This window comes from Mus caroli, chromosome 14 (assembly GCF_900094665.2).
Source record: "Mus caroli chromosome 14, CAROLI_EIJ_v1.1, whole genome shotgun sequence".
Taxonomy (NCBI): domain Eukaryota; kingdom Metazoa; phylum Chordata; class Mammalia; order Rodentia; family Muridae; genus Mus; species Mus caroli.
The window spans coordinates 13,857,114-13,880,994 of NC_034583.1; the positions used below are offsets into that span (position 1 = coordinate 13,857,114).

The 23,881-nt window shown below is 40.0% G+C and overlaps 1 protein-coding gene across 2 annotated transcripts in view; it reads left to right on the top strand.

Annotated features, from left to right (window-relative positions):
* The window catches only part of Adk (adenosine kinase), a 398,197-nt gene that overhangs the window by 38,808 nt on the left and 335,508 nt on the right, over nt 1-23,881 (top strand). For both annotated transcript variants that reach the window (XM_021182427.2, XM_021182428.2), the window contains exons 2-3: nt 1,976-2,050; nt 14,100-14,153. In XM_021182427.2, the coding sequence (XP_021038086.1) occupies nt 1,976-2,050; nt 14,100-14,153 (129 nt within the window). The remainder of the gene's footprint in view (nt 1-1,975; nt 2,051-14,099; nt 14,154-23,881) is intronic.

The window sequence follows — 23,881 nt, forward strand, 5'->3', positions numbered from 1 at the left end:
CAAAGAGTTTATTCTGGCTTACAACTCCAGGGGGAGCATACATACTGTTGGGGAGGCGTGGCTGCAGGCTGCCAGAGCAGGAAGCTGAGAAATCACATCGGGGATTCTCAATTCAGCAATTCCCTCTAGGGAACTGAAGCAGGGTAAGGCTATAAATCCGCACTGCCCGCCCCAGTGGTGGACTTCTCCTCAAGCTGCTGCCTCCTAAAGATTGCGTAACTTCCTCAAACAGTACCTCTGACTAGAAACACAGCTTCAAATACTGGAGCCTAGGTGGGACATTGCAAACCACCACAGTTTTCCTCCACCATGTCTACCTGACCCCTTCCCTGCCTCCTGTTGACCACCATCTCTACCCAGGACATTTTCATGTCTCAAGAGTCCTGTTCTCTTCATTTCCCCTTACACTCCCCTTTCAACCTCTTTCCTCTTTTATGGTCCCTCTTTTAGTTTTATGACTTATGCCACTACCATACATACACATATAAAAATGAAATTCTACAGTCTCTATGAGAGGGGAAAACATGCAGTATTTTTTTTTGAATCTCAGTTACTTTGCATAATATAGTTTCCAGCTATATTCTTCTTCCTGTAAATGTTATGATGTACATAGTAGAACTCTAAATTTTTTTATTTATTTCATGTGTATTGATGTTTTGCTTGCATGTATATCTGTGCACCACATTTATGAGTTACTCATGGTTGTGAGCTGCCATGTGGAGCTGGGAGTTGAACCCTGGTCCACTGGCAGAACAGTCTTAACTGCTAAGCTATTTCTCCTATGCAATGGGATTTTATCTTTTTAAATGTTTTATGGCTTTTAAGAAATTGCAAAAGAAAAGAGTGACCCAGCACATGAGTCACTCGGTTGTTGCCTGTGATGCATTTTGCATAACCATGCTGTTTTGCAAATCCAGGAAATCAATGTTAGTAGAGTACTCCAAATTTGACTGTAGGATTTTTACCACCTTTTGTCTTTGCTTTTTTTTTTTTTTTACATTTAGCTGGTAGTGATAACATAAAGTGTTCTCACGTCCAGGTTTGTCTGTCCCCACAGTTGGTACTAAACTCAGTCCACTACAAAGAAGCATTACTGTGCTGTCCTTTTTTGTCCATTTCATATTCACTCAACCTTGGCATTTACCATTCTTTTTTTGTAACTAGCATAGCATTTTCATTCCTTAAGATGTTATTTGGATTAATGTTTGTCTTGGTTTCTGTCACTGTGATAAAATACTACAACCACAAATAACTTGGGGAGGAAAGGGTTTATTTCGTCTTACATGTCCTGATCACAGTCCTTCATTGAAGGAACTTGGTGTAGGAACTACTGAGATGCTATGGAGGGGTGCAGCTTACTGACTTGCTCCTCATGGCTTGCTCGGGTGCTTTCTTATAGCACCCCGGGCTACCAGCCCTGGTGGCCCTGCCCACGGTGAGCTGGGCACTCCCACACAATCAGTCGCTTAGACCATTTTAGATACGAGTCCTTCCCAAATGATTCCAGCTTCTATCAACTTGACATAAAAAGCATTGGTAATTTAATGATATGCCAAGAATACACGATCATTACCCTCTTTTATTATGTTTCAATTTTATTTCATCTGTCTTAAGAATCTCTTTTTCTATGTGTATGGTGTTTTGCCTGTATGGATAATATGTACACCATATGCATTCAGTGCCTGTGGCCAGTTGAAGATGTTGGATCCCCAGGAACTGGAGTTATCAGTGGTTGTGATCCACTGTGTGTATGCTGGGAACCAAACCCAGGGCCTTGGTATGAGCAACCTGTGCTCTTAACCACTGCCAACCCAGTAACATCTTTGTGTTATCTCTAAAATACTGCCTTATGTGCAATTGTCAAATCAAAGGTTTAATCAAACTAGCATGTTAGGCTTATGTTCAAGTAAAGATATACTTATTTTCATATTTGCATTTTCTAGCTAACCCTCTCTTTTTTCTTTTTCTTTTTTAGTGAAAATGTGCTATTTGGAATGGGGAATCCTCTTCTTGACATCTCTGCTGTAGTAGACAAAGATTTCCTTGATAAGTAAGTATTAAACGCTTCATATATATACAACATCGAACATCTCTGAAGTGAAGTGATTAAACTGTGGGATTGTGCTGGTAGGATTGCTCAGTGGGTAAGGGCACTCCCCACCCAGGCTGACAACCGAAGCTTAATCTCTGAGATCTACATGGAGGAAGGAGAAAAGTAATTCTTGCAAATTATCCTCTGACTTCCACATACACGTATGACACGTACATATGCACATGCACATACTCATACACAATAAATGGGTACATAATGCAAAAAACCTTATCAATAACAAAACATCTGACAATAAAATCTCTGACAATAAAACCATATATCACCCTCAGTTGGAGGGAAACTCAGACAATTGAAATTTTTTTAGTTGCCTGTTATTTATTGAGTAATTAATTACCACAGTATCTTTTTGAAAATATATTTTGTTTATTCCTAATATTTTTTCAGTTAAAATTTATTATATAATAGGTATGAGGTTACATGCCTGTAATCCAGGCCCTCAGAAGACAGGGTCAGGAGGATCATTGCAAGTTTGAGGCAAGCCTTCTACAAAATAGGTTTGAGGCCCCCTGAGTTACATGAGAAAATGTCTGGAAACAGACAAACAAGAAGAAGCAACACAAAACAAAAACAGTGCTCGGAGTTCTTACTTTATACTGTATAAACAAATTAACTCAAAATGGAGCAAAGCCCTGACTCAAGAACTCAAACTGTAAAAACCTTAGAAAAACCAGGTGTAAATTGTTGTCTAGGTTTTACGATTATTAAATTCAATATTAGTAAAAGCACAAGCAATAAGAGAAAAAAAGAAGATGGGTCTTATCAAAAATATGAAACTTTCTTCTACACTGTGTAGAGATTGAGGTCTAGGGATGTAGCTTTATAGTAGGGTGCCTGCTTAGCATGTTGTAAGTCTCTGGGTTCAGTACCAGCACACATAAATGTGTGCACACATGAGGATACACATGCATGTGTGTGAGTGCGCACGTGCACACATATACACACACGCACAAAATCAAGCCAACCGTCAGGATGGAAACAAGTCATGTAATGATTTGACATCTAGTATTTAGAACAGTGGTTCTCACCCTTCCTATGCTGTGACCCTTTAATATAATTCCTCATGTTACGAGGACCCTCGTTTATAAGTTTGCCACTGTTATGAATTATAATGTAAATATCTGATATGCAGGATAATTGTTATGTAGCGCCGAAGGGGTTGAGATCTATAGGTTGAGAACTGCTGATTTTGAAGCTTTGAGAAGTTTTTACGTAAATTCATTATTTTTAATAGCTGAGTAGTACTCCATTGTGTAAATGTACCACATTTTCTGTATCCATTCCTCTGTTGAGGAACATCTGGGTTCTTTCCAGCTCCTGGCTATTATAAATATGGCTGTGAACATATAAACATAGTGGAGCATGTATCTTTATTACATGTTGGAGCATCTTCTGAGTATATGCCCAGGAATGGTATTGCTGGGTCCTCAGGTAGTACTATGTCCAATTTTCTGAGGAACCGCCAAACTGATTTCCATCATCCAGAGTAAGGTAATCCAATCACAAAAGAACACACATGATATGCACTCACTGATAAGTGGATATTAGCCCAGAAGCTCAAAATACCCAAGATACAATTCACAAAACACATGAAGGAAGACCAAAGTGTGGATACTTCAATCCTTCTTAGAAGGGGGGACAAAATACCCATGGAAGGAGTTACAGAGACAAAGTGTGGAGCAGAGACTGAAGGAATGACCATCCAGAGACTGTCCCATCTGGAGATGCATCCCTTATACAACCACCAAACCCAGACACTATTGTGGATGCCAACAAGTGCTTGCTGACAGGAGCCTGATAGAGCTCTCTCCTGAGAGGCTCTGCCAGTGCCTGACAAATGGAAGTGGATGCTGTCAGCTAACCTTTGGACAGAGTACAGGGTCCCCAATGAAGGAGCTAGAGAAAGGATCCAAAGAGCTGAAGGGGTTTGCAGCCCCATAGGAGGAACAACAATGTGAACTAACCAGTACCCCCAGAGCTCCTTGGGACTAAACCACCAACCAAAGAAAACACATGGAGGGACTCATGGCTCCAGCTGCATATGTAGCAGAGGATGGCCTTGTGGGAGGAGGGCCCACATCCCATCAATGGGAGGAGAGGCCCTTGGTCCATGAAGATTCTATGCACCAGTGTAGGGGAATGCCAGAGCCAGGAAGTGAGAGTGGGTGGGTTGGGGAGCAGGGGGAGGGGGTTTTCGGAGGGGAAACCAGAAAAGGGGATAACATTTGAAAAGTAAATAAAGAAAATATTTAATAAAAAAAAGTTTTTATAGCTAAAAAGCAAAACTAGGGTCAGGGAGATGGCTCCTCAGGTAAATACACGAAGTCACCAAGCTTGACTTTGTGAGTTCAGTCCCTGCCCTTTACATGATCAAAGGAGAAAGCTCACTCTTACATGCTGTCTTCTGATCTCTGTCTGTCTCTCCATTTGTCTCTGTGTTTGTTTCTGTCCCTGTCTGTCTTTGTCTCTGTCTCTATCTGGCTTATCCCTGATGGAGGCAGTTTCTCAGTAGATGCTTCCTCTTCCCACACGATGGTAGTTTGTATCAAGCTGACAAAAACAAGCCAGCAGATTGCTCTGTTCCTTTTCATCCAAGTATTAGTAGAATACTAATTAGTAGGTTAGAGAAATATGTGTATTTGCTTCAAAACTTGTTCATTTTAATTATTGTATTAAATTGTATTGATTGACTTTTAAAAAGACAAGCTTAATAATTTTCTTCTTGATTAGGTTTTCAAATTTTCAGGTGTCAAAAACTATTTAGTGTGTATGTATATGTGGACGGCCGAGGTTCACAGTGGGCGTCTTCCTCTTTGCTCTCTACTTACTCTGCTCTCACTGAATCCGGCACTTCCATTTTAGGTAGCTGGGTCAGCTAACAAGTCCCTAGAGTCCACCTCTCCGCACCTCCCTATGCTGTTCCTATTGATGTGCACTTCTGTGCTTGTCTTTTATGTGGGTGCTGGGGATCTGAATTTAGGTTCGCAGAGCAAGTGTCTAACCACTGTACTATCTTCCCAGCCCCCAACACCTCAGCTCTTGAACTGGAAAGTTGCTAGTTTGTCTAGAATTGACATGTTTTCAGAATACAACAAACATTGTTGTAGTTAAAAAATATAATTAAAAAAATAAGTGGAATAGTTATCTGCTTGCATTAAAGTTTTTGAAATGTCCTCATTGTTTATTATTACAAAGGTAGTTTTTCTCTGAAATAAGAACAAAATAAGGATTCCTAACTGAAAGTAAGAACAGAATTAAGTTAATCAGCTTTGATAATTCTGATTTGTCAAAATATCAGAGCTGAAGATTAATAGGCTTTTTTTCCGACTTAAAAAAACAAAAGCGGGGCTGGCGAGATGGCTCAGTGGTTAAGAGTGCCGACTGCTCCCGAGTTCAAATCCCAGCAACCACATGGTGGCTCACAACCACAACAAAATCTGATTCCCTGTTCTGGAGTATCTGAGGACAGCTACAGTGTACTTACATATAATAAATAAATAAATCTTTAAAAAAACAAACAAACAACCAAAAAAAAAAAACAAAAACAAAAGCAGGCTCCTGGAAAGATTTCTGTGCCATACTGCAGAGACAGCGTGCTCATGTGGAGAGCCGTGCAATGTGTGCATACCATCAGATGAGCCTTGGTCTCATGGAGGGTGAAGGAGGGCATGTATTAATGGGTGGGAGGGAAGGATTATGTAAGGTATACATAGTAGATAAAAGTCACAACAGAGGAAGGAGGGACCTAACGGAATGGCCATTGGGAAAAAGCCACATAATTACAAGTAAAAATACCTTGTTTTAGTTAGACTAGTTGAAGAATTGTGTATTTTCTCATAGATGTAAATCGTTTTGACTGGGAAGTTGGTAGGTAGAGAAAGCATGCATGAAATACGCTGTTTAGTGTTTATTTAAAGTTGATTGTAAAGTTCACTACAAAATCAATATAATTAATTTATAAATGAATCATTTGTATAAATAAAAATATTATAAATGGGTATATAGTAGGTTTGAGGGTGAAAAAATTTTGAATGTCAAGTGAGAATTTTAGTTTTAAGACGGCTAATCTAAGGTCTCACATACTAGACAAATGCTTATCCATTAAGTTCTATCTCCAGGCTGGGCGTGGTGGCGCACGCCTTTAATCCCAGCACTCGGGAGGCAGAGGCAGGCGGATTTCTGAGTTCGAGGCCAGCCTGGTCTACAAAGTGAGTTCCAGGACAGCCAGAGCTATACAGAGAAACCCTGTCTCGAAAAAACAAAACAAAAACAAACACAAACAAGTTCTATCTCCAGGCTGGGCGTGGTGGCGCACGCCTTTAATCCCAGCACTCGGGAGGCAGAGGCAGGCGGATTTCTGAGTTCGAGGCCAGCCTGGTCTACAAAGTGAGTTCCAGGACAGCCAGAGCTATACAGAGAAACCCTGTCTCGAAAAAACAAAACAAAAACAAACACAAAAAAAAAAAAAAAAAAAAAAAAAAACGACAAAAAGAGGCTGTCTGTCTGTCTGTCTGTCTCTTCTGCTAAGTCTTGGTATACATCCTTAGCTGGTCTAAAAGTTGGTTGGCCTTGAGCTTTTGAGACTCTAACTTCTGTAGGGTTTAGATTTTTTATTGTAACTATGTCACTCTCCTTGGGTTAGTTAATTATTTTCTTTTCCAAGGCCAGTCTTATCTCTGCCCCAGGCAGAACTGGAAATTGCTCTATAGCCCAGGCTCACCTCAAACTCTTGCCATCTGCGCAGCCTCCTAGGTGCCGGGTTACACACATATCACTGTGCTTGGTTTGTTCAGGGCTTTGGATCAAACTGAGGTGATCGCTCCTGCTATCAACCACACCACACCCCAGATGGCAGCTTAGGTGCTGTTACAAAATTGTGTGCTTTCCCTCATGGATGCACACTTTCTGTGGGATTTATTCTACTGGTACTGACGGTACTCACAAAGGACAACTCTGAAATCCTAAAAGATAAAAGTTGGTTTTTTTTTTTTTTTTCAACACGGCCTCTCTGAGGTTGGCCTCAAACTCATAGAGACCTATCTGTCTGCCTTTGCCTCCTAAGGGTGTATCCAGTGATCAAAGTTCTCAGTCTAAAATTCCTGAAGTCTAAAAATTCCCCAGAGGACAGTCCTAAAAGATTAAAATCTCAAAGTTTTTAATCTGGAGAGAAAGAATCTCCAAAGTATGATTCTCACGGGGAGGTTGGTCTGGGGTCTCACAAGCTGTGTGAGCAGCAGCAGTATTTTTCCAGCCTTTTGTAGACTTTTGAATCCGGGTAGGCAGAACAAACTTGAAATCTCTCCAGAAAAATCTTCATTTGATGTGATGTATACAGTGTTTCCCGAGATAGTGTGTGAATCTGTGAGTGGACTGGATAGGGAAGATCTGTCTGTCATTGTGGCCCATCACCCCAGATCAGCCCAAGCTTGCAGATAACCAAGAAAGACTACTGGTCTCTTAGAACTGGGGGACAGTTTTCTTCTGATTTCTTATATATTAGTGGAACTTCTTTACCTCCATAGTCACAGAAATCTATTCTTGCAGTAAATCCTCTCTCATATATCTGTATGTGAACATGCATATATGCCCTGTTGGCTCAATTTTTCTGGAAACCCATTACTTGTACACATTAGGTTTCAGAGAAGCAAATATAATTCCTTACTGTGTTACTTACGACTATAATGGAGATACTTATTGTTATCTTGTGAAAAAAGCTGTGATAATGTCATAGGCATACACCTGTAATTACAGCCCCTCCATGAAGCTGAGTGAATCCTTAAAGCAGAGTAACAAACTGTTATCACGGCAGAAGGACCATGAGCTACAGTATGCAAGGTCCCCTCTCAAATGCAGAAAAAAGTCTGTGATAGGTTATGAAAGTTACGAAGCAGCTTAATGTGGTAGGGAGGAAAAAGCTTGTTACTACTTGAAAAGTAAAATCTCAGCTATAATGGCAAGCCAAACTCTAGCTACCCTTTCAAATGGATGAGGTACTTACAAAATTTGGAGAGTAGAGCTACCCCTCAAGTACAAGTGCTGAGATTTAAAGATCACAAAAGTGAAAATGTGAAAAATACAAGAAGATTTGATGGAGTATGCTTATAATTTCAGTAGGTCAGGAATACTAAAAGTCATAATTTAAGGCCAGCTTGTCTACATTGGGACAAACTAGAACAAGCCAGCCAAACAAACACCCCTCCCTTCTCAAATAACACCCAATACATCTCTCCTTACAAATTACTTACTCATGTCCTACATCTATCTGTGCCTTAATTCATAGTGTGGTACAAACATCCTTCACAAAATAAGAATTGAACAAGGCCGGAGAGGTGGCTCAGAGGTTAAGAGCACTGACTGCTCTTGCAGAGGTCCTGAGTTCAATTCCAAGCAACCACATGGTGTTTCACAACCATCGGTAATCGGATTTAATGCCCTCTTCTTGTGTGTCTGAAGACAGCTACAGTGTACTCACATACATAAATCTTTTAAAAAAAAAAATTGAACAACAAGAGCTGCATTCTGAAGAACTACTAAAAGATACTTGCTAATACAGAGATGTCTCCAGGGTTACAAATCATTAAATGGTAAAATTATTAGACATTGGAGTGTTAGAGATGATAGCCTTAGTTTTGCAGGAGTGAGTGTTGAACCTAGAGCCTTCACATGCCAGGTAAGTGCTCTACTGCTGAGCCAACACACACAAAAGGCTCTGGAGGCAGAGGCATCTCTGAGTTCAAGGCCAGTCTGGCCTACAGAGCAAGTTCCAGGACAGTCAGGGCTACATAACAACACCCTGCCTCAAAAAAAGAAGCAAAGGCATTTTATTTATTGGTTATTTACTTATTGTGTGTGTGCCTCTGTGCTTGCTTGTGTGCATGTCATAGAGTGCACATGGCGATCAGAGGACAACTTGTGGAGTAGGTTCTCTTTCTACCTGTAAGTCTTGGGGATTGAACTCAGGTCATCTGGCTTGTTGGCAAGTGACCTGATCACAGAGCCATGTGCTGCCCTCTCCGTATAGACTCTTAGATTCCTTCTGGTTCTGTCAGAAAAACTAGATGTTTCACTTTGTCTAGTCATTGTCAACCTCAAAACTAGTCTCTGCTGTTTGTTTTTAAAAACGTGGACACTCTTGCTCCAGGTGGATCTGAAAATTGTAGACGATATTTGTATGTTTATGTGTTCATGACTTTCAGGAAAAGTCAGAGCACTTGGTAAATTTTCATTGGAAGATTTAGTACACTTAGTGGAAGTTTGAAATGGACTCTAGTATGAGAAAAGAATCCATTTTTAATAAAAGGGTTAATACAGGGAAAAAAGAGAAAGTGCCCTTCAGTTGGTTCTTTCCCTCCCCACTGGACAGCTCATCTCTCTGTTTTTCTCCGCCTCCTAATGAGCTGCTTTCCTTCCTTGGCATTTCCTTCTGGTTTAGCTTTACGAGTGGCAGGCGGTGTTTTCATGCCCATGCTGTCCACCCACTCCCTCAGGAAGTGCCTCTCTGTGGTGTACACAATGCACGGGTGGATCTGAGACGTGTCTTGCTGATGGAGCTCATTCTCTTGTAGGGGATGTAGGAATATGGATTTGGTCCATTATCCAGAGATGGAGAGAAGGCGGAGCAGGACCAGGCAGGCGCTGGCTCAGTGTGGCTACAGAACTGTTGCCCACTAGTGTAAATTGTTAGCATTATTTTTCTTAAATGCAGCGTTCAGTGCATTCATCTTCATATCGTTTCCAGCACTGGGATTAAGTTACAAAGGAACTTTAGAGATTTGTAGTTTGTTATTTGCTCCAGAAGTGTCATGTTACAGCATTCACCTTACATCTAAGCATGTGCAGGTGTGTAAAACCACTGGCCATCCTCAGGGAAGGGGGAGAGAGATGGCTTGTTTGTACAACATAGCATTTTTCCAGATCTCAGTTCTTTGGGTTGTTGTACATGAAGTAGTAACACATAAAGATGATGTGGTTGAGACTAGGTCTCATTAAATTCTTCAGGCTGGCCTTAATTAGTGATCCTCCTGCCTTAGCTTTCAGAGTGCTGAGATTACAGGTATGTGCCACCATGCCTAGCTCATGAATTTTGTGTGTGTGTGTGTGTGTGTGTGTGTGTGTGTGTGTGAAAGGAAGGGGTGGGGGTGGGGAATGGATGGAGAAGGAGAAAGCTGTATCAGGTGTTGATTCTTTCGGTTTGCCATGTGGGCTCCTATTCAGGCTTGGTGACAAGTGACTGTACCTGCTGAGCCATCTTGAGTCTACCCTCCTATCCCATGGAGATTTTGATAGATGCCATCAGAGTTTCAGATTGTCTTTCATAGTACTAGTACTTCAATTTACTCAAGTTACAATAAGCCTAGTGTATACAATTATTAACCTTACCGATAGGTGCTTTTGGCCTCCTTACTTATGACTGTGGTTTATTGCTCACTGCTGTGACTTTACTGTTGTCGTGGGGATACTTGGGATGCTTTTGCTGCAGAGACACCCATGCCGCTATTGGTATTCTATTTATAAATTGCCCTGTGAAGTGCTTTGTCATAGTTTTGTTTCTCAGGTCTACCTTCAAACATTTAAATAAATGTCTTCTATTTTTTTTTTTTTTTTTTTTTGGTTTTTCGAGACAGGGTTTCTCTGTGTAGCCCTGGCTGTCCTGGCACTCACTTTGTAGACCAGGCTGGCCTCGAACTCAGAAATCCGCCTGCCTCTGCCTCCCGAGTGCTGGGATTAAAGGCGTGCGCCACCACGCCCAGCTAATATAAATGTCTTCTAAAAAGGCTCACCAAAAGTAGTTATGGAAGGAAGCTAAGTAAGGAGAAATACTGAGCTTATTAGCAGGAGATAGGCATGCAATCCCAAGGGATATATGAGTTTATGACAAGAGCTTGTTATTTATACCAGACGCACTAGAAACATAGTGAAATAAGCCTTAGCAGAGTTCATTATATTTGACAGTAGAATACCACTGGTGACCCCAGCTAGGTAAATCACAGTGGAGTGGTGGGAAGAGAAGCCAGAACAAACCATTGATAGAAAAGCAATTGGAAGTGTAACAGGCCAGTTTGTAGATGTGGCCAAGAGCCGAGCAGTAACACATTCTGAAAGATCCTGAAGAATAGAACACTACAGGCTTTATATATTCAGACTTAAAATCTAGTTGAACCCTGTTCTTTCAGATTCTCTAATTTTATTTCATACCTGCTTTGCTGATGAGAAGCTAAAACACTACTTCACAAATCCTGTAACTTTTGGCTGATGTTTTCATCTTAGTTGTGTGATTCACTCTTGCTCTGTTTCTTTATAAGCCTCCTGAATGTTGGCTGAGCAGCTGTCTGCAAATTGTTATAATGGTTAATACTTTTGCCCTTCCTCCGTTCTAGTCGGTCAATCTCTCTCTCTCTCTCTCTCTCTCTCTCTCTCTCTGTGTCTTTTGTTTTATGTAAATTACAGAGAGAATACATTATCAGACAGTCTCCTAGGAAGCAGCATGAATTGTCAGGTTGTAGAAGAAAGATAAATCCAGGCAAGATGAGGAAGGAGAAAGTTTTCAGGTCTGCTAGAAGCATCACCTGGTAGGCGCCAGGCCAGAGAACGGAACACAGCAGAGAGACCACTGCAAAGCTTTGGATAACCCCTGCCAAGAGCACATTTCCTTGGTGTTTCCCACTCAGTGGTGAGGACTGGTGTGACTCAAAACTTAGCAGTTTGATCAAAATCAGGCGACTTTCTGCCTGCTGCTTGTCCAGTGTGGGTCCTTTCTTCCGGTCCCCTTTGGTTCCTTTCAAGTTCTTACTTTGACAACTTAGAAGAGAATGTTGTTTATGAGGAAAGAGTCAAGAGGCGAGATGAGAAGGGGCCATGACAGTAGAGGAATAGATAAAAACTGCTTTTTTCCCAGTCATAAAGAGGAAACAGTATTTCCTTTCATGCCACTGCCAATGTTATACATCATATAACTCCATCTTCCATTTTTGCTTGCTGAATTGTGAGGCCTAAAAGACAAGAAAGTTTCTCTCTTAGCACAGAAGGAAAGAGGCATTGACTAAATACCTTTTGTATAATGTATCTTGTACTTTGTGAATGTCCCACACAGTTACTTCAAACTTTTAGATGTTTATAGTCCATAAACATGAATTGATAAACGGATGCTCACATTAATATTTATGATTTTTATAACTGAATAAAACTAATGAACCACTTTTTTTGTGAATCCTAATTATGGTGAATCTATATAACAATCTACAAAAATCCACAAGTGCCAGCTTCTTTTCCTTCTAAAAGCTTTGTGTTCCTTTTGCTTTTAAATCCTTTGTACTTTTATCCTTGTGTAGTTCATTCTGTATATTAACATATTTCATGAATATTGATCACCCTATGTTTCTGCAGTAGAAATCTATATGTAAATTTAATTCTGAAGCTTCTCTATCATTAGATTCTGTTCCACACACAGTGAAGCACACACAAATGCATTAGGTTGCGAATAATTAAATAAAAGAAATATGGTGATCAGAAATACAGCTTTTATGTGAGATGAGGAAACTATTTCTAAAGCTTCTGTTCAATTGGCTTACTCTTTTTTTTTTAAAGATTTATTTATTTATTATATGTAAGTACACTGTAGCTGTCTTCAGACACTCCAGAAGAGGGCGCCAGATCTCCTTACGGATGGTTGTGAGCCACCATGTGGTTGCTGGGATTTGAACTCTGGACCTTCGGAAGAGCAGTCGGGTGCTCTTACCCACTGAGCCATCTCTCCAGCCCCAATTGGCTTACTCTTGTGGACAAATAATATTCATTGCTTCAGTGAGGTAGTGTTCTGGTTTGCTGTGTGTATATGCGGTACTAGGGGCTGAGTATCTGGGAAAGTGTTCAAGCCTACCTTTTCTCCTCAAAATGACAAAAGACAGCATCTTGCTAACTTTGCACACGTAGACCTGCTTCTGCCTCCTTATTGCTAAGATTACAAGTGTTCACAAGACTTTACTTCTTTCCCAGTACAATTAATTGTGCTACCTGACCAGCGTGTCCCCATTGCTTGTTGGATTGAGACAGGATTTTCAGCAGTGCCAGTTATTGGAACACTGTCATCAAAAGTTGCACGTCAGCAGATTATTTGATAGTGCTGAAAGCAAAACTGAGAAACTACCAGGCTAGCTGATTACAGATATCAGAGACATGGAATTCTGGGAGATATACTTTGAAAAGCTACTTAAGGCTCTTGCTTTCCACCTCCCTTAACCTCCAGTGCTGGGCATCAAACCTAGGGCTTCGTGCAAGTTAGGTGGGATCACTTATATTCATCTGGGTCATGAGAGAATTGAGTGAGATGTCCCACCCTGAATGTGGTTGGAAGCATCCTATGGTTTGAGGACCTATACCACATAAAAAGGAGGGAGTTGTCTGAGCATAAGCATGTGTCACCCTGTGTCTTGTCTGTGGATGCAACGTTACTAGCAGCCTCACACTCCAGTGCCATGCTATCCTCAACACGATGAACTTCCTCACATCATGGGCCGAAGTAAACCCTTCCTTAAGTTGTTCTGGACAGGTATTTTTGCCACAGCAATGAGGAAAGTATCACATGTGAAAAGGGCCTATTAAGTAGTGAGATTACACTCATTGTTGGTCTTTGTCTCAGAGGCATCGTGTTTACCTGAGTGTTTTACAAAGTGCTGGGGAACAGTCGACACTGTTACTTTCAGCATAACTGTGTCAAACGGCTTTTCTCGATATATTTTTATAAGCAATTATGAATAAATATTTACTCCAGAATACTCACTTTAATGACATTGTCTGGTTTCTTCCCTACCTGGCAAAGTTGGTGGTGCTTTGTCGATTAAGTCAGAGACGTGTAACAGTGTTGTGGTGCTCATTTGAAAGAACTCAGCAGGCTGTACACTTCAATTTGATTGGGGTACCTATAATCAAATGTCTAATTAAGGCAAGTATGTTTGCATGTTTATCTGACCAGTGTGTTCTTAATGTGTTGCAGGTATTCTCTGAAACCAAATGACCAGATCTTGGCTGAAGACAAGCACAAGGAACTGTAAGTTAATTAGCCTTTTCTTCTTCTTCTTCTTCTTCTTTTTTGTTTTGTTTTGATTTGATTTTTTGAGACAGGGTTTCTCTGTATCGCCCTGGCTGTCCTGGAACTTACTCTGTAGACCAGGCTGGCCTCGAACTCAGAAATCCGCCTGCCTCTGCCTCCCGAGTGCTGGGATTAAAGGCGAGCACCACCACGCCCGGCTTAGCCTTTTCTTGTACACACTTCACTCTACGAAGCAGATGTTGTTCAAGCCACTTGAAGTAAAAATTGTATATATTATTTCTATACATATCATATATATATATAGATATATATAAAAATTAAATGCATCTTATTTATATATAATTAATATATGTAACACTATGGCTGTAATCACAGTGGGATTAGGATAATTTGCACTATATAGTTTGTGCTATATCAAATAAACCCCAGGGGTAATTGTCTGTGAGACCCACTGAAACATGTACCATTGTATTTGATTTTCCAGATTAAGATGTATGTTTGGAAACACATCATTTCTTTTTTTTTTTTTTTTTTTTTTTTGCCCCTCTGGTATAAACATGAGATTCATGATTAATTTTGTAGTTTTATTCGGGTGCTTTTTCTAGCACTTGCTAAAGGTGAAGAAACATGGTTCCCCGTCTTATATAGCTTTATACAAAAGCAAATACCTACCTATTGTTTAATATAAAATAGAATACTTCAAACATGAAGCTTGAAATGTGAATGCTTTTGAATTTTTTAATGTACTTCTTTTAGAGTTCTATTTTTTTTACTTTTATGAAATACTTACAGAATGCTGGAACATCTTTGACATTTTTCTCGTGGAAGGTAGTAATTAAACGATTGCCATCTGACAAGGACTGTCAGGGTTGTAGTTACAAATGATAGGCTTGGGAAGTTTGAAACTTGTATTTTAGGATTATCTAAAGAGGGAAACTTAAAAATTTTTATATGCTTCTATTTTTTTAAACTGGTTCACCTTTTCCTTATTTTTCAGTAAGGAAAATGCTAGTAATATTGAATATTACATAAACAGCCAACATCAATACTGTAAAAGGAAGAATTGGAGGACTTTAGTTCCAATTATAGCTGTAGGTTTCACTATGTACTTTGCCTATTAATTAGGTTTCTATCACCTTTATAAGTACACTGATTTTCCAAAGTTCCTTCAAAAGTTTCTTAGTGTACTAGATACACTAATTTTATTAGTGTACATATTTTATTTAATTATGTAGAGAAAAGTTGTTACTTTGTAGTTCAAGCTGGCAAAGTATAACTATGTGCCTAGGCAGAGTTAGAGCTCAAAGTAATGGTCTGGTTGCAAGTGCTGAGATGATGTCTTACAGAAGAGACCCACACACCCTGGAGCCATGGGGTGATGGGTTACAGAAGAGACCCACACACCCTGGAGCCATGGGNTGATGGGTTACAGAAGAGACCCACACATCCTGGAGCCATTTTATTTTCATATCAAACTCAGATCTGTCTTGATTTACTTAATTTAGACTTTTATTTGCACATGCAAGTACATGCACACTATGTACTGCTTGCTATGTAACAGTTTAATCATTTGCTATTTTAGTTTGTTTTAATGTTTATTTAAAAGTGTATTAGCTGTACAAGACACAGTTCACCTCCTTGTATAGAGTTTGACTAATGATTTATTTTCTTTGTAATTTATTATGGAAAAATATTTCTAACAATCTTACCTGACACACAAAAATATAACTATGGAAAAATTAAACATACTACACATTCACCCACACACTCACTATCTGGATTTTATCATTTATATTTTACTGTACTTATTTATCACTTTCAGGTTTTGTCTCCAATCCATTCATTAATTTGTTTACTTATTTATTTTTGGATTCATTTCAAAGTAAGTTTCAGATGTCAGAATACTTTCCCCCCAGATTATTCGGGTTTAATAGTTAAGAGGGTTTTGTTGTTGTTGTTGTTTTAATGTGCTTATGCTAGAATTTTGAGTAAGTGAAATCATATGTGTGATTTAGTTTTTAAAATAAGGTCTCTTATTTCTTCCTCCTCCTTCTTCCTTCTCCTCTTTTCTCCCCTGCCCCCCTATTTTGGCATAGACTTTTACTATGTAGCCCTGGCTGGCTTGGAATTTCCTTTGCATACCATACTGGTCTTGAACCCACAGAGCTCTGCTTCTGCCTCTGGAGTTCTGGCATGATAGCCATGTGCTACTGTGCTGGCTCTTCCGTTTGGTTTGACATGGATCATTACTGGTGCATGTGCCATTTCATTCCTTTTTTATTGCTCATTAGTATGGCATTTTTTGTTTTGTTTTGCTTTTGAGGCAGGGTTTCTTTGTGTAATAGCCTTGGGTGACTAGGGACTAGCACTAGCTTTGTAGACCAGACTGGCCCCAAACTGACAGAGATCCGCCTGCCTCTACCAAGTTCTGGGATGAAAGGTATGCACCCCCGTGCCCAGCCTTAGTCTGGCGTGTCTATCTGAGTAGTCTGTCTGTTCTGTACTGGTGAGTATTGCAGTTGGGTGACTGACTTTTACTGTTTTTTTTTTGTCATGTAGGGTTTTTTTTCACCTCTACACTAATGAAAAATCTGAATTGAGTTTGAATAGAATCTTAAAAACTCATCAACAGCTCTTCATGAAATGTTTACAAATAATGTCATTTGTGTCTTTGACATTTAAATATCTACAATTCTCACAGAGAAAGTAGAAATGCTATTCACCTTGGTTTGATTGGTACACATTGTATGCATGGATTGAGTTGTTATATCTTACTATGCCCTATAAATATGAACAAATATTTTATCTACTAAAAAGAATAACCCAAATCTCTTTGTGCTCAAGACCAAGGTTTTAAAAAATTTGAAATATAGATATAAAACAACATTTTGACTGAGAAGACAGCTTAGTGAGTACAGAGCTTGCCAAGCAAGCATGAGCACCTGACTGTGAATCCGGAACACGTGGAACACAAGGTCAGTGCGTGCCTGGAGCCCAGAGCTTTGGCAGTGAGATGGAAGATAGAGAGATAGCAGAGTTCCCCGAGGCCTGCGGGACAGGCCGTGGTGTACCACAAAAGAGACCTTGCTCAATACAAGATGGACAGTACCTGAGCTTGACCTCTGACCTCCACAAGTGCTGCAGTACACGTGCACTTGCACTCAGACACATGTAAAGTACTTACAGACACACACATACACCTATACATATACACCAAAACAAAAAAAAATCCCTAAAATGTAATTATCTAATTAATAAGGCATGCATTCTCATAAAACACTATTATTGATTTCTTACATTCAAAATAACCTTGACACATCATGATATTATAAAAAAAACTGTGGATACTATCATTTCATACATCTTACCTGATTCAGTGCATACAAGAGCTTCTAATATACTGATGGGTGGTATTGCTTTATGTGACATGATTATGTTTTTATTAAAAACCATCTTAGTCTCTAGACTCTGAATCATATTCCATAAACAGTCATCATGCTTCTTGGGCATTCTCCCCAGCCACACCCTGGAAAACCCGCTTGCCATACAGGGAAAAATTTGGTCAGCAATGACATTTGTTTTTCTGAGCAGGATTTTGCTTGTTTCTATACACGGAATACTCTGCTCTAGGGAATGATTTCAAGTCAGTCAAGTGGAACAATTACAGTTGTGATGTGATTAGTCCAGAACTGTGGGGCTCCTGCTTGGCTCTGTGAATAAACCCGTAATGAAACCGGTTATTAGTTTTCTATAGATTTGTCTTTACCCCATTACAATCATAGTTTTATAAATGGAATAGCTTAAAATAAGAAAAATGCCCCTTTGATTCAATAAGTGTTTTTTTTTCCCCTTGTGGTAGTTACTGTGTTTGAACATTAACACGTCCGTGAAAACGTGGCCTGGGAGCCCATTTAAAGGGTTTATTTTGGACTCAGAGACTTCATTCAGTCTGGGGTGGCTGGCTTCATCACTGTGAGACTGTGGCAAGACAGTGTGGTGGCAGGGTGCTGTTCTGGGAGACCGACAAGCACAAACAGAGAGAGATTTAAAGGGAGAGAGGTGAGAGAGAGGGAAGGAAAGAGGCAGCTATGAGGTAATTCCTTTTAAGAACACACCACCACCAGGGAGGTCTCCCATCTTCCTACTTTGTGTCACCTCTCAATAACACGGTTAAATTCTTAATCCATTAACAGATCTGTCCAGAGATTAAGACAGAGCTCCCATGATCCCTTCCTCATCCAGAAATGTCCCTTGTGAACATTGCATTATGGACAAAGCCTTTAACAAATGCCCGGGGCCGAGGACCTGCATTTTATATCCAAGTCATATCTTCATACTAGGCACTGCTCAAAGATTCTGTATAGTTTTGTATACTTATCATATCTCAATAAAGGGATCAAAAAAGTGAAAGATACTAACTTCATTTGTAAATAGAGACTTAAGAATAGTTAGATTTCTTATATTTGAACATACCTGCAATGGTAAAAGATAGAACCACTTTCATACACATATTCATTTATAAACATATACATTTCTCATTGCTTGGAATATGAATAGTGTTGAGATGTGATCAGGAAAATTCATGTAAGAAAAGTTAATAATTGCTAAAGTTATTAACAAAAACTTATTCATACCACTTTATAGAGATAGCCTAAACTGGATAGTCGATTTTCCTCCCACTTTGCTATACTCCACAAAGCAGGGGGAGAAAAATCAATCTCTCTTCAAGGGGCTTAGGTTTATTTGTTTGACTTTGAAAGACAGATGCTAAGGCAAAGCCCAGTACCTATTTTGTCACGCATGCATCGGGTGAGAGACACAGGAGTAAAGGGACCTGTTACAGGTAAACCACCGTTCCTCACAGTGCTGGACAGAGACTGCTCTTCTGCTTCCCACTTAAGCTCCCCCACCCCCTTTTTCTTTTTGGCTCCACCAAAATGCTCCTAAAGCATACAGTAATTTTATTGTATTTATTTATTTTTAAAGATGATTTTACTTTGTATTTATAAATGTTTTGCTAGCATGTTCACCACACGTGTGCATGGTTCTGGCGGAGGCTAGATATTGGGTTCGATGGCCCTGCGGTTACAGATGGTTGTGAGCTGCCACATGGGGACTGGAAACAAAACCCCAATCCTCTCTCTGCAAGAGCGGCAAGTGTTCTTATCCGCAGTCAACTCTCTATGCACAGTCATTTTAAAAGAAGGTTAGTGTTCGGTTTAGTGACTGAGAACAACAAACACAGTATCTTGCTGCCTAAATTAATATTACAGGACCAATTTGTGATTTTAGAAATCACCTTAGACATACAATCGAATGGGTTGCCGAAAACTGATTAGGTATTGTGTATATGCGACTTTTTTCAATTTGAAGGTATTTAAAATTCGTCCAAGGTTAGGCAAAAATTCAAAGGTTTATGTCAGACTAATACAGAAAGCTTCTGTGCTTAGGAAATGTCAGACTTATAGTTTAATTGAGTTACATTCTGAATTTTGTGTATTATATGGTATAATATTAAGCCTATTTTGTATTTTTCATTTCCTTGAGCGTTTTAATCAGAATCCTCATCACTGGGGTCCTTGCTTGCCTTGGGTCTCCTTTCCCTAGAACATGTCCAACTTCTTCCATCTTACTTCTTTGATTCGATGCATGTTACTTCCATTGGGAAATTCAAGCTAAGGTTCCAGTCTCTTTCATGTAGGAAACATTTATTTATACATTGTGTTTGTTTCCAGTGGAGGGAACCAATCCTAGCCTCAGGGATACAAGCAAGCACTCTAAACACTGCACTACATCCCAGCAGGCCCCAGAATCATTACTTTTCAAACTGTTTTTCTATGTAGTCTTAATCTTTACAAGTAACTTTACTGTGTTGTTGGAATTAGTCTTTGCAAAGCTCCTTAGGGTGTTCACTAGTACTCTCTGCAGAATACAGAAAATGCATACAAAGTCTTCTATTTTATCTCAAGTAGAAGGAACATGTGATAGTACCAGTAGCATAAAATTATTCTTTTATTTTAACAAAATAGGTACTCATTTCATGTGTGTTGCTGTTTTGCCTGCATATATGTCTATATACTACATATGTGCCTGGTGCTTGTAGAGGCCAGAAGAGCGTATCAGACCCCCTGGAAGCTGGTGAACTGGTTGTGAAGTGGGTGCTGGGAACTGAACCCAGATCTATTGGGAAGCAGCCGGTGCTCTAAATTGCTGAACCATTTCTGCAGCCCCATGTAATTAACTGTGTATGAGAAATAACTTTGATTTTTCTTCAAGTAGCATGCTATCTAGAATAAGAAATGAAGTGCATCCCTTCTTGCAGGGAGAATTGCAGCCATCACCATTGCCATCATCAATATTATCACTGAACTGATGATCATACAGTCTTTTTTTACACAAGAATTGTCATTTATCACAAAACGACAAACTAAGCATCTGATAAAATTCAAAGTATCTGTGTGATAGGCATCTTACCCAGCTCTCCGTTGTGATCAGTGGGTACTGGCTCCATATTAAGCCGTGAAGTCCTCCTTTCCCGTCTCCTGGGCCCTGTGCGTATACTGCGGCTTGGATGTATTATTTTTGAGACTGAAGCTAAGTTACGTGGCCTTGTTCTCCAAACAATGAAGAGATGACGTCTCCCAAAGGGCTCTCTTTTTAAGTAAGTGAGACAAAACTGAACAAACACTACTAGTTGTAAATGTAGTTAGTGGATTTGTAGTTTGTGTCTTCCTGGAAGTGGAGTGCTACCACAAGCATACCGCCTGTGCTATTGTGAGTTGGTCGATCACTGAGATGGACCGTCAGAAGACACTCTGAGCTCATATCATGCAGTGGAAGCCCATAACTTCCAGCAGACTGTGATTGGGAGTGTGCTTTATCATCGCTTTATTCTTTGCTTCTGGCTCCCTCTGTGGAACTCCGTTAAGACTGCAGCATGATTTTCTAGTAATTTGACAAAGCCGTCAAGGTTTTATGTAGAAGAGATCAGGGCCTTCTTTTCAAGTTTTAGTTTATATCCAGTCACTCTGGGTGACATTTTGACCATGGGACCCCAGTTCTTTTTTTAAAAAATGTTAGTATGTGTGAAAACATTCCTCACAGCAAAGTTCCCCCAATAATATATGGATTTGTATTATTCTTGAAATTGCTTTATGTTAGTGAGAAAGTTAAAGTATTGCCCGAGTGAATGAAATGCGTGTTGCACTTAGGCCTACCTAAATGTGCTCCCTTGGACTTTCCTAGCAGAGTGCAAAAGACTTGATTTTTCTCCAACATTTGAATCATGGCTTGTAAGTTGTTGCTAACTGGGATCTTGCCTCCTCCTTCAGTGATAGCCTCTGGAGTCAGCTTTCTTCTGTCACCCCACACCCTTTTCTGAAAAATTTAGCCACTTCTATCTCCCCAATTCAGCCCTAATGAATTTGTTCCTACTATACTGTAATTTTTCTGAGAGTCTCTAATATTAGACTGAGTTTCTTAATGACTAATTACATCCCGTTATGCTGGCTACTCTACATACTGTACTGCATTTTGTTGCTTAAATTCTTAAATGCTTATGGATTATGGAATAAGTATTCCTTGAAATGAAAGTTAAATTAACAAAATTATGTTCTATCATTTATAGGAATTTTAGAAAAATTTTTCCTAAAACTTAAGGTAGAATGTAAAGGTATATCTAAAGGTTTAATGTGTGTGTGTGTGTATTTCTACTATCTATATAGATATGTATAGATTGTCTACATCTATAGGTGGATTTGTCAGACAATTCAATATAATTCTGATGTTTTTATAGTAAAGACTGTAGAAAATAATGATTTTGATGCACAATCCAATCCTAAAACTAGAGTAATTAGGAGCTGGGGTGCTGCTCAGTGGCATAACACTTGTTGGGAGTGAGGCTGAGGGTTGAGAAAGAGTAAATGATACAACATCTTTACAGCATAATTTTATTCTTTATATAATCATATACCCATATATGTACACATGTGTGAACATGTATTTATTTGTAGCTCTAAGGCATATTGATAAGAGATTAAGAAATGAAAGTAAAGAAACTTTCTGTTGGTCCAGTTTGACAAAGAGCAAGCTCAAATTTGTATTCTCTGCTGGCGTCTTCCATCCGACTCTGAAGAAGGACTTTGTTCTCTGTTTATTGAACAGCACAGAAAACACGAGGTGGGTGGGAAAGAGATGGGGGAGGGATTGATTTGTCACAGAAACTTTTAAGGGAGTTTCACCAGGGAAGACTTCACTGATCCCAGTAGACCTAGAGCAGCACTTAGAACCACACACACGGTATCCGCTATACCTGCATGTTGCCTGCAACAGTTATAGGGTATTTGTCATTTAAGGTTGTTTTCAACTTCCAAGGTGGCTGCTTTCAGTAGCCAATTACCATAGCATAGTTACATACACACATTATTCTGGGAGTGTGGAAGAGTATGTAACTCAAGAGTAAAGGATAGGTTGTAAATGTTGTTTGGGAAATCTAAGACATTGCAAGGTTTGTAACACTGCTTTTGGAGGTTAAACAGCAGGACAGCAGGTTAAGTAATCTCAAGGCATTTTATTAGGTTAACTGCAAGTTTGGGGTCAAGAAATACTTTCAGAAAAATGTCTCACCATACTAGGGAGTCCTGTACCCCCGGGCTGTCACAGGGCCCAGGTCAGTTGACACTGTCGGTCTTCCTGAGGAGTTCTTATCCCCTTTGCAGCCTGAAATCCTTCCCCCTATTCTTCTATAAAAGTCCCTAAGCTCCATCTACTGTTTGGCTGTGGTGTCTGCATCTTTCTGAGACAGCTGCTGGGTGGAGCCTCTCAGAGGACAGCCATGCTAGACTCCTGACTGTGAGCATAACAGAGTATCATTAATAGTGTCAGGGAATTGGTGCTTGCCCATGGGATGGGTCTCAAGCTGGTTATTGGTTGGCCATTCCCTCAGTCTCTGCTCCCCCTCCCCCCATCCTGCATTTGTTGTAGATGGGATAAATTTTGGGTCAAAAGTTTTGTGGGTGGGTTGGTGTCCCTGTTGGTGCACTGGGGCTCCTGCCTGCCCACAGGAGGTGGCCTCTTCAGGTTCTATATTCTCATGCTGCGAGTCACAGCTAAGGTCACCCCCTCTTCTGTATTCTCAATGCTGTGAGTCACAGCTAAGGTCACCCCCTCTTCCGGAAGTTGCTTCTATTTATCTTTCCCCTTCCTGTTTCTCCTTATCCTTCTATTTTAAAAGCTACTGTATAAAATCATGGTTCTTTATAACATCCCAGCTATGTTTATGATGTATTTCTTTCTTACTGGTATGCGGTGCAGAGGAAACCAGAGCTGGACATTGGTTAAACCAGTAAGACTGCGGCTGGAGAGGTGCCTTAGTGGTTAAGAGCATTTGCTCCTCTTTTTTTTTTTTTTAATTTTTTTTTTTTTAGGTATTTTCTTCATTTACATTTCCAATGCTATCCCAAAAGTCCCCCATACCCTTCCCCCTGACTCCCCTACCCACCCACTCTCATTTCTTGGCCCTGGTGTTCCCCTGTACTGAGGCATATAAAGTTTGCAATACCAAGGGGCCTCTCTTTCCAATGATGGCCGACAAGGCCAACTTCTGCTACATATGCAGCTAGAGACATGAGCTCTGGGGGTACTGGTTAGTTCATATTGTTGTTCCACCTATAGGGTTGCAGATCCCTTTAGCTCCTTGGGTACTTTCTCTAGCTCCTCCATTGGGG